The sequence below is a fragment of the Oryza glaberrima genome, chromosome 11 (genome assembly GCF_000147395.1).
Source record: "Oryza glaberrima chromosome 11, OglaRS2, whole genome shotgun sequence".
NCBI lineage: Eukaryota > Viridiplantae > Streptophyta > Magnoliopsida > Poales > Poaceae > Oryza > Oryza glaberrima.
Window position 1 is genome coordinate 4,702,514 of NC_068336.1, and position 11,411 is coordinate 4,713,924.

Genomic DNA, 11,411 nt, shown 5'->3' on the forward strand with positions numbered 1-11,411 from the left:
TAAATTGCATCATGCCGATTTTGTTCGACTATTTTATTGAATTTTGATTTCGGAGTTTGTTGATCGCGAATAAAGAATAACTAATTAGGAATAAACCCTAAAAAAAATTAATTGGGCTAAATAAATAATCGGAATACAATTTAAAATAAAGGTTGAGGTGAGGATAGAAATGTATAAAATATTATCACGATCATATTTGTATCAATTAAATTTAAATACGACGGAATGATAATTAACTCTAATTAAAATCAAGTAAAATATATAAAAATAAAATATGGGTACAATTAATCTAGAGTGGATCCATTGGTTGAGATAATACACATATTAAGTAAACTTCATTTATGCAAGATTTAGAAATTATAGAATCAAATTTATATGGGAAATAAACTAAAATCGGGAAAAATAGGAAAAAGACACTATTCATTAGCCCCTAGGTGTTTGATGTGGTCCCCTAGCCCAGCCCCCTCCTCTGCCTCGCGCCTGCGCCCCGCTCCCTCTGTCCCGTCGCCGTCGCGTCTTGTCGCCGCCGCCGCGCCGCGCGCCGTCGCCATCGCCGCTGCCGCGTCGCGTTGCCGTCGCGTCGCCTCGCGCCTCGCGCCCGCGCGCCGTTTGCCCGTCCCGTCGCCGCGATGTGAGCCTGCCGCCTCGCGCCCGCGCCGCTGCCGTGCGTCGTCGCCATCACGTCCCGTCGTCACTCCGAGCCGCGCGCCGCCGCTGCTGCGCCGTCGCCGTCGCCATCCCACTGCCGCGCCGCGCATGCCGCCGTCACCTCGAGCCCCTCCCCGCCGTCGCGTCGCCTGTCCCGTCGCCGCGCACTCGTCTCCTCGCCGCCTCGCGCCTCGCACCGCCGCGCCGCCGTCGCTTCACCCCTCCCCCTCCTTCTCTCCCTTTTCCCCCTCTCTCCCCTATAAAAACCCCGGCCCTTTCCCCCTTCTCCACCCCACTCCATTCCCTCCTCCTCTCCCTCTCCCCCTTCTCCACGCGCCGCCGTCGTCGTGCCGCCGCGCCACCGCCTTCAAAGCCGCCGCGCCGTGCCGCGACTTGCGCCGCCGTCGCCATCGTCGCCGCCGCCGCCGCTGACGGTGAGCCGCCGCCTTTTCCCCACCCTTGCGTCCACCGCCATCGCCGCTGAGAGGGCAAAAAGCCGAGAGAGAGGGAGGGAGAAAGAAGCCGGGAGGGAGAGAGAGAGAAAAGAAGAGAGGAAGGGAGAAAGGAGCCGGGAGAGAGAAAAGAGAAAAGAAGAAAGAGAAAAAGGAGAGAAAGAAAGAAAAGAAAAAAAGAAAATAAAAGAAGAGAGAAAAGAAAAGAAAAGAAGATATAAAAAAAAGAAGATTAGGGAGAGGTTAAGGAGGTTTAGAAAATTTAAAATAATTAGAATGTAGTTATAGATTATTTGTAGTCGTAAAATTACAAAATATTACGTAATTATGGATTATTTTGGTAGTCCCTATAAGTATTCAATTCACGGTAGATATTCGGATTTAATTGCTAGGAATTTTAGCCGTGTATTATATTCAAACATGAATTTCGTTTTAGTCATAGACCAAATTAAATCGTACAATATTATAAAATAATTTTTAGATTTTGTCTGATATTTAGCTCGCGATAGAAATTTCTAACCTATTATATGGATGTAATACTCGGGCTAAATAAATTAAAAACTTGTGCTAAAATATTTATACCACAAATTAGTTTAGGATGGATAAATTAAGATCGGATTAGCTCTATTTCACGAACAAAAATAGATAATGTAAGAAACCAACTTCCGCGCTCGATATCTTCTTGGATTTACTTGGATCTTTATTTGAATTCTAACCGAATTCAAATCGTTTCTTCGCACGTAATTTTAGAGCCCGAGGGAGTTGCGGATCCAAGCGAAGGTCAAGACCCGCAAGACTTTGAGCAAGGCAAGTCATCACTATCCCTTGAACATGTTGATCCCAATTGCGAAATTATTTTTATTTACAAATAAGATTGCATGCAATGATGAACATCCTATTTGTGAATATGCCATACCTTGATTATTGTTTACCCTTATTCCCTTGTAACCATGACTACGTATGAGTCCTTAGTCAACTATGACAAATGCTTAGAAATGCTACTCTAGAATCATGCATACTCATATTTATCAAATGCTATATGCTTGGGCAATTACCTTTGGGAAGGTAATTGAGATGCGGCATGTGGAGACATAAGCGCCACATTGCCGTGATGTTGATGGCATGATTTATGAAAGGAGAAATGAAATTTAACAACTGTTTTCGACTGGGGCGGACGGAGGATTTGGGTGGTATCCGGAAAAGGCTAGTATCGTCCCCGGTCAATTAAGGACCGAGCCATGAAGTTAAGCATGAAACGACCTCTGTACAACCGCACTTCTCGTATGGGTATAGACCTAGCAGAGTAGATAGCTGAGCGGAGGCAGTATCCATGCATAGTGGTCTCTTGATGTGTGAGGTAGGGGCTCTACGGTGGTGCAGCCACTGGTAGAACCGCGAGGCGGGTGTCTACAGTGGTGTCGCCATCGGTAGGACTGCCATGTGAGAATTTAAACATAATTATAACTTAATGCATGTGTGAGTCTTTCCTTCCCAGGTGCGCCAGAACTCCTCTCACTGCTAGAAACCGTATACGCCTAGAGTGCATGAGGATGTAAAGTTCATGGAGCGGGTACTGCCAATGCGCGGTTATCAAAAAGCTTTGCCGTGACGCGTCTCATGTGTTGGGACGAGGCTCATGTGTTGGGCAGTCGCGGAGTGCGGGTAAAGTGTACATCCACTGCAGTGTGAGTAAACCAAATCTATTCGAATAGCCGTGCTCGCGGTTATTGAGCACCGGGACATGTATTACACTTGGCTAGACTCTAAATTCTTAACTTGTGTGGGATGCGATATTGCATGATGATTTCTATGCTGATGGAGCCACTTCCTGAGAGGCGGGAATGTGGACGTCCTCAGAAAACCATGACGACTCAATGGCAGGAAGCTATCCTTGGGATTACAATGGATGGTGGACAGAACCGTCATTGTTTAATATGAACACCGGTACTAAAATTTGATCAGTCTGTGCTAGGTCTTAGGCTTGTGAAAAGAATTATAAATCTTGCTTTGCGCAAAAGAACCATAGCCATCCTTTGAATACCCCTGTCATGTGCATTATTGCTGTGGTGGCTTGCTGAGTACGGTTGGTACTCACCCTTGCAATATACAAACGTAATTAGAGGTCGGAGATGAAGCTTCGGAGGATCGCTACGCTTACTATCAGGAGGGTGATGAAGACGATTGCGCTCAGTAGGTCTTAGTTACGGTCGTTGCCTGTGGCAATGGCGTGCCGCTGCCTTAACTCCGCTGCCTTATCTACTTCTGTTTTTGGAATGTATTCTGGACCGCTCGGTCCAATGATTTAAGACTATGTCTGCGGGCTTTTGATGTAATAATTCGTACTAGACTTTCGTATGTGCATTTGGTATTTCAGCTATGAACTCGTGTGTACCAGACTACTTGATCCAGGGAAATGGTACTGTTTACACGATTGATTCCTGTTATAAAAATGGGGGTCCACAGGCAAGTACAAGACGGACTTATGTGATGGACAAACTGAGTTGTTTTGTTTGGTTTTACTTGCATGATTACTATTCAATTGCTTGACATAACTGATCGTATGGCTCTGATGTTATGCTACTTATTTGTGTTTCAATCCATATTCAAATTCATGACGTTATTCATGTTTCATTATTCCGGATGTTCTGTTTACATTATTCAAGAACCATGCGTAGTCATGGGAGTGAAATTTGGGTCTTTATTCATGATCCTTGAGAAGCACTGATCACGCTTGCTCGGCTTACCGGTAATGCTAAGAGGATATTCATACCTGCCCGGGAGGGAACTACTTTCTTTTGACTTCTTTGGTTTAAAATAAAGTAAATCCAACCCTTCATATTGGTTTCTTATTGCTTAAATCCTGTGTATGTTTTAATAGTTCAATATTGTACTTGCTGAGTATTTTTTACTCACTCTTATGTTTAATTTGGTTTTTAGGTACCTAATGACATTGATCGGCATGGGGCGGGAGTAGCACCCTTGGACTACACATTATTATTGTACACTACTGAAATATAGTTTTAGACTATATTTTTTCTCAGCATAAGTTTTGCATAGAACTTGTAAAGGTCATTTAAGGTTCTAGTCCTTATTTTCATGTGAGATTTGTGGAGCTAGGATGGTTTGGATTGTGTGGATTATATCGATATTGACTTTTTTTATAACTGCGTGTCGTGGATGTCCGTATTTTTAGGGGAGACTCTACTGAAATTTCTAATAATTTTGGGACTTGGTTTTCTAGTGTATTTTGGTGTGGCATTCTAGGTACGTGGTTACCTTGGGTGTTACAGTCTTTATCAAAAGTGCAAATCAATTAAACCAAGATAATTTGGAAGCTGTTGAGAGGACCGAGTGTAGCAATACAGACACCGGTGTAGCAAGACTACATAAGCTTAAGGCTCACGCGATAGTGTTAATTAACTAGAAGAAGATGTATAAAAGAAGATAATCCAATTTTAGATTCAGTTCTAGAACTACCCGACCTTGTACAATGATCTTTTTGAGGTCCTTAAAACATTTGGTGTTGAATGATAAGTCAATTTGAGAGTCAGTTTCAGAAGTACCCGACTTTGTACCACAAAAAATTTGGTGTTACAGATGTCACAATTACTAAATAAGATCAATCCTCTACTCTTTACCATATAAAACTGAAGTATGAAAATGACGGTTGTTCTGTCAAGTAACCATTGTCAATAATCACAAAATGATATGAGTTGTTTACAAGTTACTACAGCATTACGTTGTTTTATTCGTAAACAATCCACACGAATAATACGACGTTGTCACTTGTTTGGCATGAATACCTCCAACTTATCTTGTCTCTTAAATTGGTTTTAAGGTGGTTTTTTTCTGGTGTTTAGATACGTAGCTCCTGCTGCCTGTCGATTGCAGGTGCTGGTCCTCACCCCTCATGCCTGCAGATTTTCATAGACAAACCAGCGATCATCTGGCCCTGTTGCTGTGCATTCATCTGCACTGCAACACGGCATGTTGCATCTGCACAGGTTGTTTACACAAAAAAAGCCAGCATTACAGTTTGCTCCATAAATGAGTACAATTTACTTAACACTCTTGCTTTAGAACACAAACGAGAAGAAAAAAAACAGGGGATGATGACAAAGTTCTAGGCAACCAAATCCTTCAGTTCTTCCTCAAGATCAGAGAGGAGAGGCCTAGCAATCCTCTCCATTCCACAATCGTTTCCAGCAAAAAGCACGCAGGTTTCAAGGTTAGCCATGGTTTCAGAAGCCTTGGACAGTGACTTCACGAATTCCTTTTTCTGATCATTGGTGCAGAGATTGCCGCGCATGACTGATTTAGCAATCCGCCCGCAGAGCTTGACGATACTGAGAGAGATAGGCGTCAACTGACACTGACAGTAGTTGTCTACGATATCATTGAGCATCTCCAGGAATGCACCATCAGTTGGGCCATTCCCTGGGATCATAGGAGCAGAGCTTTCTGCGCCATTGAATTCGCCAAGTAACACCAAGGTCAGGGATAGCAGGGCTTCTTGCAGTTCCTTCATCTCGGATTCATCCTCATTTGCCCGTTCAACGGATGCATTATCATGGGCCATCTTGTCGTTGTGCTTTGGACATTGCATCTCCTCATCGTCTCCCAGTAAAGAAATTCCATGTTTCCTCCCTTCATGCTCTTCCGATACAGAAATGGTTCTTTCCTGATCAGATACTTGTGCTTCGGGTTTTGTTTTAGTAGTCAGTATTTCAGTGAGCACCTGCAACGATGATGCAATATTGCAAGTCACAAGGTTTGAATAATAAAATCACAAAAGCAGAAGATAGTGTCGTGCTGCTTGAGACGTTAGAAATTGATAGAGAAGTGTTTAGATGCATAACTAGAAATGCTCATATTTGGGTACGGAAGGAGTACGTTCTACCCACCTTTTGAAGGAGCAAAGGTTGATTGACGCGTTCCTTGCAGTGGGTACAAAGATTCTCCAAGATCCAGCTGATATTATCCTGTACCTGATGTTGTACATGGCATTAAGCATCCCAGTGAGATGATCAACAATGCTATTATGTTCAGTGAAGATGAGCACAGAGATAGCTTCACTCTTGGACAGGATGGACAGTGTTTCCCCTGCCGTAGATTTAGTGGTCCTGGTGTTGTTCTTGATGGGCATTCTTCTGTTCGTGGAATTGGTGGCATCTTCCTCATCAGAGAGGAAGATCAGCAGCTGCTTCTTGACGAGTTTTCCTCTGGTTTCCATGCTGATGTTGATAGACAGAACCAGAACTAATTCGGTTAGGATCTCGATGGCTGCCATCTGCAGTAGTTGTTGGCTTCCGGCCAGATCGAGAATGGTTTCGAGGTTGTGTGAGCCGCATGCCAGCCTCTCGACAATCCTGAGGCCCTGCACGATCAACTCGTTGCATCCTCCATCAATGACACATCGACTTGGTTCTTCCAATATCTATATGCATATCTATATGCTAAGAAAGATTTGGGACGAACTCATAAATGATGGCAATAATAACGCTGTCACTGTAGATGCCCTCCCGCGGTTCTTCTTCTCTATTTTTTCTTGTATACGAGCCATTTGCTGTCGCCTTTCCAGTTGTCTTTGATCTTTCAGCCGGTGATAGCTCAAGCAACTAACGCTGGTTGAGAGTACGGTTTTAAATCACCGGCTAGCACATTTAGTGATCTGGCTTCTCAAACAGCTAAATTTTGCACATCGAAATAAATAGTAGGCTAAATGAGGTCATAAAGACTGCTAAATTATATGTGGAAACAAATAGCTTAAACCCTCCGCAGACAAGTATATCGGGAGATTTAAAACCAACTAGCAAGAATCACGCGCTACGCTGCGTGCATGGGTATGAATGTTTCAAGCTGTGTTATTAAGATCAAAACAACACAGGTGACTTCTTTTCCCAACTTTCTCAACTCAACTCAATCGTTTTCCACGTGCCTGCTTTTCAAACTACTAAATGGTATATTTTTTGCAAAAAAATTTCTATACGAAAGTTGATTTAAAAATCATATTGATCTATTTTTCAAAAAATAATAATAAATACTTAATTAATCACGTGCTAATGGACCACTCCGTTTTCCGTGGACAGGAGATTGGTTCCCAACACACCCAAACGAACACAGCCACAATATCTACAGTTGTAACTTTTAAGAATTATATATAAACATTGTCTAAAAGAACTTTATGTCAGAAGCATACCCACATATGCATGTACACATTGTGACTATCACCAAGATTTAAATGTGAATACAATCTGTTTGCTCACATAATTGTTTGTACAATCATGTACACTTACAAAAAAGTAGCAATGACAGAGGACAATGGATCTTACATAATGTGGAGTATAGGTTAGAAAAAACAACAATCATTAGGTGATATGAGAATTGCAGCATTTTCTCATAGATACCTTCGTCATGAACTAATTGAATCTTTTCTCATCTATAGCACTGCAGCACAAAGAAAAATTTAGTGCTTTAGCTCAATAAAAACAACAGTACATCACTTACAACAGATTAGTAGACGATTGGTACCTCCTTTGCATAATGGCACATAATTTTGAGGTATCCCCTACAGAATACAGGGCATGTTTGGATGTCATCCATATATTGCTACACAATGAGTATATAGTAGGTAGTACAAATACTCATATAAGAAACCATGTTGAAATATCTCTGTAGCTTTGGAGAAGGGGCAAACATAACATTTCATGAATTAAAAAAAGTTATAAAATCATATTTTGAAGTCAGCTTATTATGAAAACTCTATAAGTATATTTGCAAAGAAAAAATTCAATTGGAAGGATGGGTTATTAGAAAATTCCAAAACAATGCAGCGCTGAAAAAAAATGAAAGTAGGAATAATGCTTGTCAAGAAAAAATTACACCCCAGTGTGCCCTATTGGAACATATGACATGTCTCATGTAAAATTGTTTGAAGTGCATGTCACTTCGTCACACACAAATAAATTGAAATAATACTTTATGATCAAAGCAGAAAAGAGAATAACACAGTACGTATAGCTAGAGATACTAAGGGTTGGATTCTTTGGAATAGCACATATGTATTGTTAATCGGTATGGACTACACAGATCAACCGAGGATGGAACTATGCAGGTTACAACTCAGAAGTACCTGTGGCTTTAATCCTCTCAGGCAACCATGGTTTCAGTGTCACTGAAACACCCTGCAAACAACGCTAACCTATGAAATCAATGTTCCATTAAATATTAAACAATAGTAGCAGATATAGAAATGACTATAGCACAAGAAAAATGTTAGCTAACATACATAGGGCCTGCACTGATTTTAAAAATGTAGTAATTGCGGTCTAGTAAAGTTCACAAATACTGAAATCTTCAATCGAACCAAATAAATATTTGTTCGCTAGATGTACAACATAACCTGTGATTACTGCCTTGACTTATAGACCCAATATTGACCCAATGTATTGGTTACAATATGATTCGTAGAATAATGGAGCTTCCTCCAGATAGGAGGCTAAAAGACCTGCACCATGAAATCATATCATTACCTTAATATCGGCACAATTATCTGTCTATACTGAGCCCTAAAGACCCTGAGGTTTGTCTCATAGAAAATTAACTGCATGATCCAAATATAAGGGTAATATGCCAAGATTGTCAGGCTTACAGTGAATTTCTGATGATGTATGCATCACAATAGCCAATATAAGATTGTCGACAAAGAATACCATCAATGCAAATGCGTATGTTACCATTATGTGTACTGAATTAGCGCACGACGAATTAACAAATAAAATATGATTTGTTGGAGAGGAAGGAAATTGAGGCAAAACCTTCTGATAGCATAAACATGATATGCTATCGTGGAACTAAACCTAAATTATCTGATAAGAAATATGAAGACCACATATATCATCAAAAGAAGACAATAAGAAAACATCCATACCTAAAAACAACAGAAGCATAGAAAGGTGGCAGCAAGAAAACTCATTGACATGCCCACAAAATATTATTACCAGTATTGTACAATGAAGGAATACTAACATTACTTCAGAATTCACTCATTAACATTTACAGGAAAAGGACAACTAAGCAAAGAACATCAAAACTTGAACTCTCCAACTAACTTTTTATATTTTGAAGTATATATCTTGGGAAAAAAATCAGATCTGCCATGTAGTACTATATCATATACATTTATCTACAATCCTGAATGAGCGTAATTGATAATAATAAAAAAAGGTTTTTTTAAGTATATATTCTTGTAGACCAATTTGTTAAGATTCCAGAAACAATTGGCATATATATGTACCAATGTACATCAGGATTTCATTATGAAGGATCATGTACACATCTTTAACCTGTACATTTCTGGTAGTTGACATAGATGGTGCACTGTCATCTTCAATATTTTATCATTATTAGTGAAAAGTTTTTTACGCAGAAGTTAGCTGGCATAAAAGTTATACGACATTATAATTAAAAAAGTTGCAGGAACAAATGTATTTGAGAATAAACTTAGATTTGCCACTAAAAATTTTACCAAGCACATAGAAGGCTTTTGTTAAAGAGAGAAATTTTACTGGCGTCAGCCTAATCATTTCTTCTCCTCCTTATCTCAGAAGCCCACATAGGAGCCGATCAGCCGAAGAGAGCAAACTGAAAAGGAAGAAATTCAGCAGCATACCTGAACGACTATGGTGTTATGTGCGGTGACAACAGAGGAGCAGATTGCTCCCAGTGCGGCGCAGGCCTTGATGTGGGCCTGGATGCCGCCATCGCTGCCACCAGCATGAACAACACATGCGGCCATGGCATCTAGTGGGCCATCGTAGCAGGCTATTGGTGAGGGGCACAAATGCTGTTAGGAGAAGATGGTTGAGAATCCATAATAATATACATTTCAAATCCATTTTCTATAATAATATTTTCATAGTAAAATTTTGCTGCTCCTATATAAAGCTATTTTGATTTAGCACGACATTCATATAGTGTAAAAAAAACATATACAGATGACCAAGAAAATCTGTCAACTATTACAGTGCAAAAGATCTTAATCATATCATATAGGCAGCTGCAGTAATCCTTAAACTTTTGTAGACATAATAGCAATCAACAGAATGATGTCAGCAACCTGAAAACATATATTAAATTCCAATACAATATATACAGGACAGAAGGAGAGGATTTGATCTGTACCTGGACGGTGATGTTTAAACTTTAGTACTGAATAATCTAGCATTCTAGCCTGCACTCCCTTTTTTCTTTCCTTCCTACCAATCATGTGAAACTCATAATGAGCAGCAAGTCAAGAATAGAGATCAGGGGCTAGAACAGATATGTATATATGCATATAATAGGGATTTAAGTAGTACTGTACCAAATTGTGTCTGCTGATGGCTTCAGCAGAGGAGTAGAACAACAAATATGGAATCAGCGCAAGCAAGCAGGCTGGATCGATCATATATATTGATTAAGAGGATTAGGCAAAGGGAGTGTAAAGTTGACCTGGGGAGGAGTAGAATGCGTGGTAGCAGATCGTCAGGTCGCCAGGTCGCAGAGGTGACGAACCAGTCCCGGCAACTCCCTACGGTGGCGAACTAATCCCAGTGAGATTCGGCGACACCCAAACTGTCAGGGGAAGGGAACGGAGACAGTGCCTGCAGCGAGAGGGCGCGGCCGGGGAATGAGATGGCGCTTCCACCATCCCGCGGCGAGAGGGCGAGTGAAAGGAGACGGCGCCACCATCGTCTTGCAGCGAGAGGGCGAGGCGGCGGCACCAGCCATCGGGCGTGGGGGTGGGGCGCGAGGTTGGGGGCGGCTGGGTAGCGCTAGGGTTTTGTGGGGGAGGGTGAAAGCATGAGATCTAAGCCGTTCATTCCCAAATCACCGATCCGAGGGCAGTGAAACATCCGCCAGCTAAGCCACACGGATGGTCGGATCGAGCCTCACGGCGATCGTACGGTGAACACAAACTCGGACGTGGGCATTATTTTACGAAAGCAGGAGGGTTTTTCTGAAAAAATCGCATGACGTGGCGCTGTAAATTCCAAGCATTCCCACGCGTTTAAGTAAATCAATATGGGTAAGAGCCACGCAAAGTAACGCGATGTCTCAGCGCGAGGCCGACGCATCCCGCCACCCGCTTCTTGAACCTTGACTGTACGTCTGTGGGTGTCGCTAATGGGCGGGTGATCGCTGTGGGCGACCACCCCCCAATCCCCCCTAACACGCTCCTCTCTCCCTTCCTCCTCCCCTTCTTCTCTTCCTACTACACCATAATTTTTTAAAAAAATAAAAAAAAACAAAGTTAGAAAAATTTATGTA

The 11,411-nt window shown here is 41.6% G+C and overlaps 1 protein-coding gene across 12 annotated transcripts; it reads right to left on the reverse strand.

The window, feature by feature from the left end:
* Window positions 1-7,336: 7,336 nt before the first annotated feature.
* Window positions 7,337-10,882, reverse strand: LOC127755016 (uncharacterized). 12 transcript variants are annotated; one of them, XM_052280643.1, is made up of 7 exons: window positions 10,745-10,882; window positions 10,593-10,671; window positions 10,284-10,357; window positions 9,772-9,923; window positions 8,233-8,284; window positions 7,632-7,668; window positions 7,337-7,547 (listed from the first exon to the last, which is right to left on the reverse strand). In XM_052280643.1, the coding sequence occupies exons 1-7, from the start codon at window positions 10,869-10,871 to the stop codon at window positions 7,520-7,522; spliced, it is 549 nt and encodes a 182-aa protein (XP_052136603.1). In that variant the 5' UTR covers window positions 10,872-10,882; the 3' UTR covers window positions 7,337-7,519. The 12 variants fall into 12 exon arrangements, 2 of the variants coding, with proteins under 2 accessions (XP_052136603.1, XP_052136602.1); XR_008012937.1 differs by adding an exon at window positions 8,503-8,607 and having other exon boundaries at window positions 7,337-8,284; XR_008012935.1 differs by having other exon boundaries at window positions 7,337-7,668; window positions 8,233-8,607.
* Window positions 10,883-11,411: the final 529 nt, after the last annotated feature.

Bases quoted from the DNA above. Each gene is read 5' to 3' on its own strand.
- LOC127755016 (XM_052280643.1), bottom strand. From the start codon at position 10,871: ATGGCTGGTGCCGCCGCCTCGCCCTCTCGCTGCAAGACGATGGTGGCG. The intron at 10,358-10,592 runs GTCAACTTTACA...CATGATTGGTAG, and splicing joins CGCATTCTACTCCTCCCCAG to GAAGGAAAGAAAAAAGGGAG. The intron at 7,669-8,232 runs GTACTTCTGAGT...TGTATTCTGTAG, and splicing joins TGAGAGGATTAAAGCCACAG to GGGATACCTCAAAATTATGT.